This window comes from Balaenoptera acutorostrata, chromosome 7 (assembly GCF_949987535.1).
Source record: "Balaenoptera acutorostrata chromosome 7, mBalAcu1.1, whole genome shotgun sequence".
Taxonomy (NCBI): Eukaryota; Metazoa; Chordata; class Mammalia; order Artiodactyla; family Balaenopteridae; genus Balaenoptera; species Balaenoptera acutorostrata.
Genome location: NC_080070.1, coordinates 74,821,864 through 74,836,775, shown reverse-complemented (window position 1 = coordinate 74,836,775; position 14,912 = coordinate 74,821,864). Strand labels below are relative to the sequence as shown.

Sequence of the window (14,912 nt, the reverse complement as noted above, 5' to 3'; positions counted from 1 at the left end):
AGCTTATTTTATATCAGTAAGTAATATGGCTATTTCTGAAGAGTGTATGGGAGGGAATTCCCTGGGGGTCCAGTGGTTAGGACTCCGCACTTTCACTGCCTGGGGGGTAGCGGGGGAGGTTCAATCCCTAGTCGGGGACCTAACATCCTGCAAGCCTTGAGGCGCAGCCAAACGAAAAAAAGTGTATGGGAGAACTAGAAGTAGGGTTGACAATGCATAGCCCTCAGTGTTTCACTGAAAATATTCTGATTAGTTGCATCTTCTCATTTCCCTTCTTCCTTTTAGGCTGCAGCCACTTGCAGTCCCAAACCCCCAGCCCTGTGAGTTGGTTTCCTTTCTCACACAGAAAAATTTTGGTCTCTCTTAGGTTCTTTCTTTAGACTTCTTTCATACTCCATGATTACTTGATGCTATCTTCAACTAAGTGAAAGTTTGTAGATTTAATTGTCTCTCAGAAAGGAAACGATCTAGTTTCCAGTATTCGGAGAAGAGTGAAGCATTACTAATAACAAACATATTTCTTGTTCCACTAAATAGTATATGTATATATACATATGACTATATGTATATATGACTGTATCTATCTACTTTATCTATCTGCTTTATCTATCTATCTAACCATCCATCTACCTACCAATCTGACTATATATAGTCACGTATGTACTCATATTAGTTTTTTTCAAGTTTGTGTTTTAATAAACAGTTCATACTTTGCACACAATTCTCAGTTTATAGAATTGATGAATAAAAACACTGTGATTCCCTGAAACATTAAAAATTAGACATGATAAATTGTTGAGAATTTAAGGGAAATTCCTGCTTTACATACTAGATGATGTGGCATAATGAGGGCTCCTTTCTTTAATTTTATCAATTCTACCAAACTTCATCCACGTGCTTCTTCTCACAGCAGTTATTAGTGCATGAACATGGTTATCATTTAAGAGCAACTGAGCATTCATATTGGCTCTCTGTCAAGAAGGTAGACTTAGGTATGTAAATGATTTACACCAGCATTCTAAGGTCAGACCCAAGGGGTACACAAAATGTTTGTCAGAGGGTGTTTTTCTCCTGGCAAAGACTATGGGGAATCTTATAATTAATCCAGTAGCAGTGGGGTAAGTGTTGGCTGAAAAATATTAGATTTTGTTGCAAAGGGACTGATACAATCTAGTTAGAAAAAAATACAGTAATTTTCGATTACCCTCCTTAGAGAGTAAAAAGAGCATTATCAGGTTGAATAATCAATCATGCTAAAATAGCAATTAAACTTCCACAGAACTTTTTCTGCTTCCTCTTTTCCGATATTGCTTAAGTATCTTTGTCAGTAGCCACTCATTACTCATGCTAAAACCAACAGAACTGGCACAGATGTGAAAAAATAAAACAAACAAGAACTCTCATTTTCAGCAGTGATTGGTGTTAATTGGGGATGTGTGGTATTTAATTTAATCTTTACAACAACTTTTTGTTTAAAAAAACAGCTTTATTGATATTATAATTCACATACCATTAAAACAACTATTTAAAATAAATATTTTTATACTCTATTGTTGAGAAAGTGATGCTCAGATCAGTGAATTCATTTGTAAGCTTTGCTAGGAACACATAGCTGTCTAATTTCGAGGCTTGCATTCTTTCTACTGCACCCCAGTTCCTCTGTTGTCACGAACCCACCACTCTTTTTGGCAGGAGTAATACAGATACCTGTTAAAATATTCTATGAAGAATGATGCATAGGAGATAGGGTCCCAAGACACAACTGGTCAGCAATCATTTTTTCCCTTAGGGAATGAGGTCAGGGTCTCAAGACATCTGAGTGATAGGAGAAGCTTCTGGAATGGGCCCAGTTGGAGAAATTATTTCTATATGCACAGGAATAATAGGAAGGAGGGACAAGAGAAAGAGAAAGGGAATCACCTGGTCCTGCCACTTTTTATACAGTACTTCATTTGACTGTTAAAGCAGCACTATGAAGAATGCGGGCTCATTAAGAGCAATGACAACAACAACAGCAACAATAATAATAGTTATTATTATTATTAATTTTTTGCAGATGATAAGCGGAATCACAGAATGTTTAGTAACTTTCCCAAGTTTATACCCAGGGGTCCGAAACAAGAGAATTCTAACTCCAAAGCCTAATTTCTTTGTACTTTGCCAAAATGCATTTACACATAAGAAAAAACAAACACGCGAACACTGCTGATAGTGGAAAACCAGTGAGATCTCATGATGTCAAGTATTCTATAAAGTGGTGGAGTTTTGCAGGGTATAAATCTTATAAGAAAACAAGTACAGAATTAGTCTCATGGCCCTGGAAAGGGCCATGCAAGTCAGAGACCTACAGGTTCAGCTTCCTTAGTCACATTGTAAATCTGACTCTGGCTCCACCCCTTCTGAATCAGTACTTGACCTCTGTACCTTTTGAAAAATACAAGCCAAGAGACTTCTCTTGCATTTAACAACGCAAAAAAAAAAAAAAAAAAGGCTTAAGGTCACTATTATACAGCCAAAGTCATATCCAGCAACTCGTGCAATAATTAAACTTGTTCAGTTACCTACCAGCTCTCTGCAAGTGTCACCCTAATTTATTCACTTGTTTTGTGTTTTAACTTTTTTACCGAAGAATGATGTACACTTACTTGCTGTTTAAGTGCATTGTGTTGTTTGAGTATTTGTAAGCATTCTCAAATTCTTTGTAAACCAAGGAATGTGTGTGTCTGTATGTGTGTGTGTGTGTGCACATTAAAAAAAGTTTTGTAGCTAATTCATCTTCCAAGGTTTGCTAGGAACATATATTGCTTAAAGTTAAACTTGAGAGACATATCACTAGGAATATACCGTGGCAACAGCAGGCATTTGATAACACCTTCATTAAACGTTTTCCACAGTGAAAGTACTAACCTTGCTCTATGGCTTAGAAGGTTAGTACCTATATGCTTTTATGTGGAAGCATTAATACCACTGTGATCTCAGGAAAATTTCAGCCCATGTCCTAACTGCAACATGCAGAGGTAAAGTGATCTTCTGTTCAGGTCTACGATTTAGCTACTCCTCTTAATTTCCCAAGAAAGAGTGACTCCCATCTTTAGCTTAGCTGATCGTTTGGATCAAGAGAAAGTGATTCTTTGGATCCTCATCAAAAGCTAGAACATATAAATCCACGTGGGTTGAAATGTGGAAACAGAAACTCAGTTGAGAGAAACTAAGTAGGGTGGGCTTTACTGGACCTGATGACCTATGCTGTCCTTTTGTAACCTAACGTGTTTTCTTCTATTAGGATAGGGAAACAGCTGCTTAGCTGGACCCACTGCTCTCTATCCAATTTGATAGAATTGCCTCTGGTTGAGATGCCATCAGCACATATTAAGAAAGAGTTCTGTGACAGAGACTCACTGTTGAACATATGATAAAGGGTGGGGTAAGGATGTCCTTCCCAGCAGTTGAAAGCTCGTCATCACTCCGGGTGATGTTGGTGCTTCTGTTAAGTGGTTTGTTTGTATCATATGCTCACTGTGTAGCTTGTAACTAGTAATGTTTTCCTTATTGTGGTCTCTGAGAAAGTGGAGAGCCAAATTTTTGGTCTATTGCTAGTAATATACTGGAACTTACAGCATGATATTTGTAAAATCATTTATTTTTATTTTCCTACCAACTTTCTGCAAGTATCACCCTAACTTATTTACGTATTTGTTTTGTTTTACTTTTTACTGAAGAATAACATACACTTACTTGTTGGTTAAATGCATAGTTTGAGTATTTGTAAGCATTTTCAAATTCTTTTTTAAACCAAAGAAGAGTTTATGTGTGTGTGTGTCTGTATGCATCCACACACAAAAGAAATCCATCTTTAAAATGAACATACTGAAGGGACTTCAAATTAATAAAACAAATGTCTTGATCATCAGTTATATATGCTTAGGTCAATATTAAAAGATTGATGATTTACAATGAATATTTATCCAAAGTCTATAATATTCTCTTAAACACTTGTATCTCCATGGAATAGCCTCTGAACTTTTGAAAGATTTCTTACCATTTTTTGAATGTTGATTACATAGTTCTGCTTTCTGAGGTGAAAGGCAAGATGTTGCAAGAATGAGGTAAGGTCAGGATGAGTAGAACCAACCTTGCCAAGGACTTGATTTTCTCTTGCCTTGGCCAAATGTCCTATCTAAAAAGTCCTTGTTTGGAGGAGGTATGGTGCGTGAGGCTGGGGACCACTTTATTTCACTCTCATTGAGTTAAACTTTTTATCATTTTTGCTTCAAAGTCTTAAAATCTAAGCCATTGTTACTTTTGACATTATATACCATCAGAATTTTTAAGATTTCGTTTGTTGTTTTTACAGAATTCATGGAAATGGCTAGAACTATTCTCATACCCTGTTTCTTATGGAGTTCAGATCAGGAGATGAGAGTTTGATTCTTGCACCTGCCAGTGATGAACGTACTACCTTGGGCAACTCATTTAACCTCTCCGCAGCTCAGTTTTACCATCTGCAAAATGAGCATTCTTCTTCTAAAACAATGCTTTCCTCTTTTCTTCATGGTCACTTGTAATTGCAGTCACTTCCCTTAGGTCTGAAGGCTAAGGGTTGCCAACTCCATGTGCCAAGACTGCTACATAATTTGCAGTGCCCAGTGCAAAATGAAAATATGTGACCCCTTGTAAAAACGTAGTAAGTATTTCAAGATGGCAACAGCAGAGCATTAGACCAAGCCTGAGGCCCTGCTGAGAATGGGGCACTGTGTGACTACATGGGTCATACACTCTTCTTGTGGGCCCTGCTGAGAACTTGGTGACGATCTCTTGAGGTCAAGATTGTGGCTTGATGCTACTCTCTAGCAACAAGGCTGGGCATAGTCTCAAATCTCACTTTCTTTGGAAGGGAAGGTCTGACCCATGGTTAGGAAGCATAGTTTAGGGTTCAAAAGCTTGTTCTCTAGAATTGTTTATCCCTAAGTTCAAATAATGGCTCTGCTGTTTAGTACCTATATAATCTTGGGCAAATAAACTCCCTAAGCCTGATTTCCTTCCCTTTAGAGCCAACTTTCTAGCGTTGTTGCAAGTTATAAATGAGAAATACATGCATGGTACTAGGAATGTAGCAATAGCTCTTATGATGGATATGTTTTATTATTTTTCAGGCCTGAAATATTCCTTTTGTGTATTTCTTTAGAGTCCTTTACACTTTCCCTTCCAGACTAAGGTTTCTGGGAAGGTTTCCTGGCTACATCATTAAGCTGAACATAAAACAATTTCCAGTCTGCTGTTTCTCTGTTTCTGATTTGTGCTTGCTAATATGATGTTATCCTGCACAATTATTGTAATTTTCCCAAACTTCAGCTCTGCCAGTGATGGAAGGGTGATAGGATAAAAAGGACATGATGGAAATCTTGACATGGTGATATTAACAAGATGATGTATTGATAGAATGTTTTGAGTCACTACAATTGGGGGCATCATAGAGTTATTACTAATACTAATTACTAATACTGCTTAATGCACCAGGGTCCCTGCTGCCCTCCCTAGAGAATATTATAAAGCCATTTTTTCTTAGGAAAAGTGACCACTGATATTTTCCCTGTCAGGTGTTTTTTTTTTCATTTTTAAAAACTTTTTTAACATCTTTATTAGAGTATAATTGCTTTACAATGGTTTGTTAGTTTCTGCTTTATAACAAAGTGAATCAGCTCTACATATACATATATCCCCATATCTCCTCCCTCTTGCATCTCCCTCCCACCCTCCCTATCCCACCCCTCTAGTTGGTCACAAAGCACCGAGCTGATCTCCCTGTGCTATGCGGCTGCTTCCCACTAGCTATCTATTTTACATTTGGTAGTGTATATATGTCCATGCCACTCTCTCACTTCTTCCCAGCTTACCCTTTCCCCTCCTGTCAGGTCTTTTAAATCTTTGATCATAATGACCAGAGGTAACACTCAAATGATTTAGTGACTAGTCGTAAGGATATATACACTACCAATCAGTGAGTGCCAATGTCCCATCAGAAGGTACCCGGGGGCTAACATCCAGTGAGGCCATACACGCCATGAAAATGTCCAGTAAAATCACAGTAGGTGAGCATCATCTGTTGATTATAGTTCCTTTGTGTTCCACTCAGGCCTTTTATACCATCTGCATTTTCTAGGGAAGGCAAAGTTATTTAGGTAAGTTTGGCCTTTTGGAGGTGAAGTCCACCAGTCCAATAATTGCTCTTCTAACATTTTAGCATTTGCTGTCACCTGTAAGAGTTATAGCCTATATGAAGCATTTTTATTTTTTTAATTTTAAAAATTTATTTATTTATTTATTTATTTATTTATTTTTGGCTGCATTGGGTATTCGTTGCTGCGCGTGGGCTTTCTCTAGTTGCGGCAAGTGGGGGCTAATCTTTGTTGTGGTGCGCGGGCTTCTCATTGCGGTGGCTTCTCTTGTTGCAGAGCACAGGCTCTAGGTGCACGGGCTTCAGTAGTTGTGGCACGTGGGCTCAGTAGTTGTGGCTGGCAGGCTCCAGAGCGCAGACTCAGTAGTGGTGGCTCATGGGCTTAGCTGCTCCGCGGCATGTGGGATCTTCCCGGACCAGGGCTCGAACCTGTGTCCCCTGCATTGGCAGGCAGATTCTTAACCACTGCACCACCAGGGAAGTTCTGGAAGCATTTTTAATATCACATAGGTCAAGAATTAAATGCAGTACAGATCATAGAAACATAACGGAGACCTGAGGTATTCAAGGACTAGTTGGAAAATACTTTGAACCTACTGGGTGGCTAAAAATAGCAATCTTCACTGTATAATGACTACCATAATGACTTCAAATGAACACATTTTAAGGGGATAATTCTTTAAAATGGTATTGCTTGCCTGGTTACTCTTGCAAGCACCACCCCCCTTCAAAAAGAATCTGGGATCTTTTGCTAAGTTATACAGTTGGTAAATATTCCCAGTCACTTAAGGCCTAGTTTAAACAGTAAAATAAACGAAGATCAAAACTTTATTCATTGGTTCTTTAAGAAAAAAAACAGTGGATCATGTAGAATCAGAATAATTGTGTTCTAAAAGGCAAGAACATGTCCCCAGTTAAGTGGGTAGTAAACTGCTCTTTTCCTGCTTAGTCATTCCAACAAAGACTGACTCATGCTTCTTTAGATGAGGTTTAAAAAATTCCCGTTTCAGACAGCAATTGCAATTGAGTATAAAGTTTAATTGGAAGAAAACACAAGGAAAAGATAAATGTGCCTAGTGCTATTTGCACCTGTGTAAACATGCACTGCCCTCTGTATGTCAGAATCACGGTCCTTCCAATCAAGGGATTTTCTCTAATACCACCTTTCCCTGTATTCACAGAAAAAAAAAATTCCAGATTTAGGACAAAGTCCAGTGAGGGGTGTGTGTGTGTGTGTGTGTGTGTATGTGTGTGTGTGTGTACACAAAAAGATTGGGAGAAGAAAGATTCATTGGGGGATAGTGGGAACAGCCAGAGAATAGGGAGAGATCTATTTGGGAAAGAAATTAGCATGGTGGTTTTTAGAATGTGATTCTCAAAATGTACCCCTCAGAACCACTGCATCACATCACTTTGCCACTTTCTTAGAAATGCAGATTCTCTGGTGCAACCCCAGACCTTCTAGATCTGAAACACTGGGGTGGTTCCAGCAAACTGTTTTGTTTGGTGTTTGTTCAAACCCTCCAGGTCATTCTGGTAGGGCTGAATTTTAGAACTACTGGCTTAAATGGCAGTGAAGATCTGCTTGGGTGACTGGAGAAGAGGACTACTCCATAAAGAATTCCAGCTAACAACCGCCTTGTCCCTTTCTTTCTGAAATGTTATAATCCTCCAGGAGCATAACTTCATAAGGCATCATTCCTGGTTCTTATGTGGTTGAGACATTCTCACTGTATTCCACTGGGTAATAATTATTTTTTACATTAAGGGTTATTTGCCTCAAAAGAATCCTGGGTATAAATTGTTCTTTTCTGCTCTTTTCTCCACAAGAAATTAAAGAGTTTAGGTAGACTTCTGTCTAAATTGGTTTTCCATTTAAAGTGTACTTTACCTTTTTTTTTTTATAAATTTATTTATTTATTTATTTATGGCTGTGTTGGGTCTTCATTTCTGTGCGAGGGCTTTCTCTAGTTGTGACAAGCGGGGGCCACTCTTCATCGCGGTGCGCGGGCCTCTCACTATCGCGGCCTCTCTTGTTGCGGAGCACAGGCTCCAGACGCGCAGGCTCAGTAGTTGTGGCTCACGGGCGTAGTTGCTCCGCGGCATGTGGGATCTTCCCAGACCAGGGCTCGAACCCGTGTGCCCTGCATTGGCAGGCAGATTCTCAACCACTGCGCCACCAGGGAAGCCCGTACTTTACCTTTTTGAAAAATACTTTTTTATTTAAATATTTTTTCTCATTTTAATTTAATCTGCTTAATTTTGCAGAAGGATATGAACTTAGTTTTCCTATTTCAAAGTTTTGGCTACCTACTGTGTGCTAAAGACTTTAGTTTTGGACATTATACATGGTAAAAATCAACCACATAATTTTGAGGATCTGCCAGGAAACTTGAGGTTCAGTGTAAAATGCATAGTGTAAAGTTCTACTTTTCATCCGAACTTTCCATGTAGTTTTGCCTATCAGAGAAAAAAATTGCTCTTGCAGTATTTGATTTTTTTTTTTTTAATTTTTTTTTTTTTTATAGGTACTTTATTTATTTATTTATTTATTTTTGGCTGTGTTGGGTCTTCGGTTCGTGCGAGGGCTTTCTCTGGTTACGGCAAGTGGGGACCACTCTTCATCGCGGTGCGGGGACCGCTCTTCATCGCGGTGCGCGGGCCTTTCACTATCGCGGCCCCTCCCGTTGCGGGGCACAGGCTCCAGACGCGCAGGCTCAGTAGTTGTGGCTCACGGGCCCAGCTGCTCCGTGGCATGTGGGATCTTCCCAGACCAGGGCTCGAACCCGTGTCCCCTGCATTAGCAGGCAGATTCTCAACCACTGCGCCACCAGGGAAGCCCTGATTTTTTTTTATGAGATAATTTTTGCATTTGTTTATCCACCATGTTTGGAAAACATTACCCCTTTTTCTTTTCCTTTCTTTCCCTTTCTTTTTCTTTTCCTTCCTCCCTTCTCCTCCCCTCTCCTCTTCAATTTGTTCTTTCTTTTTTTTATACCAGAAAAGGCTTTTGATTTCTCTAAAAAAATAAACTTTTTTGAAATAAAATGTCAAGAACTTGAAAGAAATGTATGGCAAAAAAGACAAGTCAAAGGTGAAGGAGGTGTGATTAACAGATGAAGGATGACAAGAAATAAGGTTTAGCATGACTGGAAACTGGAAATGGAAGGCGGGATAGTCTCAGAATGTAGTGTTGGGAACCTTGAGTCTGAGAAGGGGTATATGGTAACCTGAGTTATGGGCTATATGGTGTAGCTGTAATGTGCATGAGTAATTATGGCTGGTCAGTCACTCACCAGCTATTTGACCTTGTAGGTTACTTACGTCATATTGTTGAGATTCATTTTTGTACTCTATGAAATCTGATTTAACATACCCATTTTTCAGTGTTGTCATAGGGCTCGAAGAAAACATATATGTAAAGAAGGCTGAAGCTCAGCAATGCCATATCTACAGTTAGTACATATGGATACTTTTACTGGTAATCCATCTGTTTCCATAGTTGCATGGTACTCCAGTGTATTAAAACACCACAATTTATCCATTCATATGGCAAAGGATATTTTGATTGATTCCCATTTTTAAAAAATATGTAATGAACATTCTTGTATATATCTTCTGATGCACATATGGAAGGTTTTACTAGAACAAATAACTGGAATTGAAATTGCTGGGTACTGGGCTGTAAGCACCTTTCCTAGATAATACCAGATTGATTTCTAAGTGGTTGTATTTACTGACACTTCCACTAGGAGTGTATAAAAGTTCCCTTTGCTCCTCATCTTTGCCAATAATTAGTGTTGCCAGATTTTAAAACTTTTGCAAATTTGATGGTTGGTAATTGTATCTCATGTGGTATCATTTAGCATTTCCCCGATTACTGATAAATTGAGCATATTTTAATATACTTAGGGATCATTTGTGTTTACTTTTTATAAGAAATGCTTATTCAGATCTCTTCAAATTTTTCTGTAATGTTGTTTTTATTTTGCCTATTAATTTGTAGGAGTCTTCGATATATTTTAGGATCCAATCCTTTTTTCTTCTTCAGTCATATGTAGCGCAAGTATCTTCTCCCAGTTTTTGGCTTGTGTTTTTACTTTTTGTAAACAATGTCCTTTGATGTGTAGGATTTCTCTTTTTTTTTATGGTTTGCATTTTGTGTTTGTGCTTTGCTTAAGAAATTCTCTATTTCCGGAAAGCATAAAGATAATTCCTTAGACTCTATTTTTAAGTTTTAAAGTTTTGTTTTTCAGTCTTTAAATCTCTTAGAACAGATTTCTGTGTATGACCAATGTAAGTTTTTTCAGCATGGACAACCAATTGTACCATCACTGTTTATTGAATAATCTATTTCCACACTGCTCTGCCTGGCTACCTCTGCCATACATTCAGTTTTCATGTGAGGGTGGGTCTATTTCTAGGGGTATTGTGTGTCCTTAGTCTATTTCTGTTCCAAATCCACATTGTCTTACTTAGCACAAATTATAATAAATACTGATACCTGGCGGCACACATAACTTCTATCATGTTCTTCTTCTGGTTTGTCTTGAATAGCCCTTTGCTTTTCTACATAATTTTTAAAAAGCCTAAGTTACAAACACATATACATAATATGTGATTTTTCTTGAACTGCATTAAATGTATAGAAGGATTTGAGGAGAATTTCCAGTTTTGTGATTTTTAGACTTCCAATCACCAAACAAGGAATGCCTATTTATTGAAGTTTCAACTTACTATTCTTTTTGTTATCCTTGGGATTTTCATTATTACTTTTTTAAATAGGATCACTAATGTATTTCTAGGTTTGCTTGTTGGTATTAATCCAGGATCTGAGGGTTTTTCAATGGAGTAATAATACCTATTTCAGGATATCTAGTCCAGCATCCTATCAGAAGTAGAGGACCTATGCAGAGTGTTTTTATATGCAATTTTCTATTTAAATATGTGGATTACTTTGAGTTTGGTTTCTATGCCAACCTGTTTATGTATTCTTACAAGAAATATATATATATATATATATATACATATACATATATGCACACATATATATTATATTTACTTTGTAGGTGGAATAATGTTAACCAGTGAAAAAGCCCATTTTTGGTCAGGAGGAATTTCACAAAATACGTCTGAAGGAAATTTGTTTGATGTGGAAGCCCAAAAATCCTCAAAAAATTGCAATATTACAGGTACAAGAATTTATAATTATTGTAATTTTTTCCACCACCACTAATTATCGGAGAACTACCTCTGAAAAGTGCTACAGAAGATTAAAAGAATGGTAAAATCTAAACTTTATCATGGAAATACTTAAACTATCATTAAAAAGATGAGGAAAATAAAATAGTCAAACAACATATAATAAATATTATGAGGAGACAAAAACTATTAAATGAGTGGTATATTGCAGTAAATATAATGAATTTTGGGGTTAAAGAGATCTCTGTATGTTGGACTGGGCTAATAAATACAGTATAAAAGAATTGAATAGATTCTCAGAGAAAAAGTAAGTTTTAAGAGAGTTCGATGGAACTGGGTTTGAAGAAAAGTGTAAAAATAAAAGAAATGCAACATTTATTTTTCAAAACACGTCTTCTGATTTTTAATATATGACACTTAAAGCTCATTTCAATCAATGTATAGTTCTATATATACTAAACAAAAAAGTCTGAAAGCTTACTTGAACTCATTTTTCTTTTTTAGCTTTCATTTTCTCTAAAGCAGCACCAGCTTTACAAAGTCCACAGAGTCATTATCAATATTTAATTGCAAAATGACCAAGTATAAGTTGCTCTAAACATAAAAAAATTCAAGATTTTTGAGATATATAGAAATTCATTATAGTTGATATATAAGTATTTGAATGTGTTGCTGATCCTTAAAATACCCACTTTCCAAAGTAATGTGTTTCCATTTTGCAGTGGTAATAAGCCTGTTCTTTGCCATTTTAAACTTGAGAAAGCTCAGTGAATTCCTTCAAGTAGTAAATCTAATGGTGGTCTATTTTTTCAATGTTTATTTTCATGAAATGTTCGTTTTTCATGAAAAAATTCAATGTTATTAAAATTTATCAATACGAAGTTATCAGAAAATAATCTAAGAAATGCATGATTGTCTAGTTCAACATATTATTTTTTAACAAATTATTTTAGCTGTTCACAGACGTATTTGACATTTTCTACATATTGACTATTATCAGAAAAGAAAAACATTAAATGAATAATTTAGATGTAATGAGACCAACCATTCAATGTTTAGAAAAATCTGGATAATTGACCAATTATTCTGTTTGTTCAGAGGTATTCTTTCATGAAAATGAAATATAAAACAAGGCATAAATGTATGTAGTCTGGATCATTTTCAAGAAGATGTGTTAAATGATTATTATCTAAATTGCTAAATATTTTTTTGTTTATAAATCATAATGTCTTAAGATAAAGTAATATTACATATGCTCAAATAATCTGGTAAAACAATTTCTCTTTCCTCACAACATGAAAATTTGACCAAATTTAACATTAATTTTATAGTATTTATTAGACTGGAGATCAAAAAGCAAATTAAAACTCTTGCATTTTTAAGCTATAATAAAAATTAATCTTGGTTATATCTCAGAATGCCACTTCATCTTTGTTTTTCTTTGTTTTTGTTTAAATAACAACCAGACCCAGGTTTGCCTCTCAGTTGGCCCAATGATTTCACACTTCATGGCAATTGTGCTTCCAATGCTACGAATCCATTCTGGAATGAACTGTCTGCATCTAACCCATTTTTGGATGACATAATTCAGCTAAGAAATAACCAGAAGAGAGATAATATTTCCATCTTGAAGGAAGATCCTTTTCTTTTTTTTAGAGAAATAGAAACTGGAAATTCTTTTGGTTCCTCCGGTGATGAACTTGACGTGCATCAGTTGCTTAGGCAGTCTTCTTCAAGGAAATCTGAAAGATCTAAAAGTGTTTCAGGACTTTTGGACATTTTAGGTGACACAGCACATGCCCATCAGAATATACATAACTCTGACCAGATCTTAGAACAAGACTTAGAATGGCTTCAAAATGATCGAGAGGCTTATAAAATGGCTTGGTTAAGTCAACCTGGCCCGCTCCTGCCTAGATTATTAATCAGAGTCCTGGATGGGCCCAAACACAAGTTGCAGAGACTACAATAGTTTGCAAATTAAACTACCAGGGAGGGTCAGTACAATTACCTGAATCAGATATCACTGTTCATGTGCCCCAAGGCCATGTAGCTGTGGGAGAATACCAAGAGGTATCTCTAAGGGCTTTTCTAGATCCTCCGCAGATGCTTAACCATGATCTTTCATGCACTGTAAGCCCACTGTTGGAAATCATGTTAGGTAACCATAACACCATGGAAGCCATTTTGCTAGAGATGAAAATTGGAGCTGAAGTGAAAGAGGATACTTTCAGCCAAGTCATGACAGAAGTGGTGTGTTTTCACAGCCTGGGTAAAGAAGGCCCTTTCAAAGTATTAAACAATTGCTACATTTATAAAGACACCATCCAAGTCAAGCTAGTAGAATTGAGTCAGGCGATGTATCTAGTGGTTGCTGCACAAACTAAAGGTACTCAGTCACCAGCTGCCACCATTTGGGATTATATCCACAAAACCACCTCAGTTGGAATTTATGGGCCCAAATATATCCATCCCAGTTTCACTGTTATTTTCACAGTTTGTGGACATAGATATATGCCAGGAAGGCTTATAATCTCTGATATTAAGAAGGGTGGGAAACACAACACATCTCCAGTTGTGTTTCAGCTCTGGAGGAAGCATTCCGTCTTACTTGAAAAGCCACAAGATTTAAGTATTTCTGTCTTTTCATGTGATCCTAATTTTGAAGTAAAGGTAGAAGGAAAAGGGAAAGGAATTAAACAAAAGCAGTTGCAATCAGGTCAAGTAGTTCATCAACAATTTTTATTCTCTTTAGTTGACTCCAGAGAAATGCACTTGTTAGTTTTCCATGTTCAGGTGGAGCCTCCCAATGGTAGACCAGTTACACAGTTCTTTATTACTACACCTGATCCAGCCCCAAACCTAAAAAGCCTCTCAAATCTGCCAGGTGATTTGCAGAAGGAGAAGGAAATCAAGTCTGCTCCTTTATTACCAACAGTGCATGTTAAATATCCTACATTTCAAAACAAAAATTTGAACTTTGCCAACTATGGGGTAACCCTGAAGACAGTGCTAAGACAAAGCAAGATTGACTACTTACTTCAATATTTCAAAGGGGACACAATAGCTTTTCTTGGAGAAGGTAAAGTAAAAGCCATTGGACAGTCCAAAGTGAAAGAATGGTATGTGGGAGTCCTGAGAGGTAGGATTGGACTTTTACATTGCAAAAATGTCAAGGTGATTGCAAAGGAACAAGTAATGTCTATGTCAGAGAATGTCTTCACAACCAGGAATCTTCTTGAACAAGTTACCCTGCCTCTTAAAAAACTGACTTACATCTACTCAGTTGTATTGACCTTGGTGTCAGAAAAAGTTTATGATTGGAAAGTTTTAGCTGATGTCCTAGGTTACTCACATCTGGCACTGAAAGATTTTGATCGAATACAAGCAGACAAAGAATCAGAAAAAGTTTCTTATGTTGTAAATAAGTTAAAGGAAGATTGTCATGCAGATAGAAATACCAGGAAATTTCTTTATGAACTTACTGTGGTGAGTATTGCTTGATCACAGTAATTTATTTACCATAGAGAACTTT

The 14,912-nt window shown here is 36.9% G+C and overlaps 1 protein-coding gene across 1 annotated transcript in view; it reads left to right on the top strand.

The window, feature by feature from the left end:
- Positions 1–14,912, top strand: part of MACC1 (MET transcriptional regulator MACC1) — a 265,107-nt gene that overhangs the window by 225,032 nt on the left and 25,163 nt on the right. The window contains 4 exon segments of the mRNA XM_007183917.2: positions 11,245–11,367; positions 12,844–13,273; positions 13,275–13,295; positions 13,297–14,866. Coding sequence (XP_007183979.2) covers positions 11,253–11,367; positions 12,844–13,273; positions 13,275–13,295; positions 13,297–14,866 — 2,136 coding nt within the window. The 5' untranslated portion in view covers positions 11,245–11,252.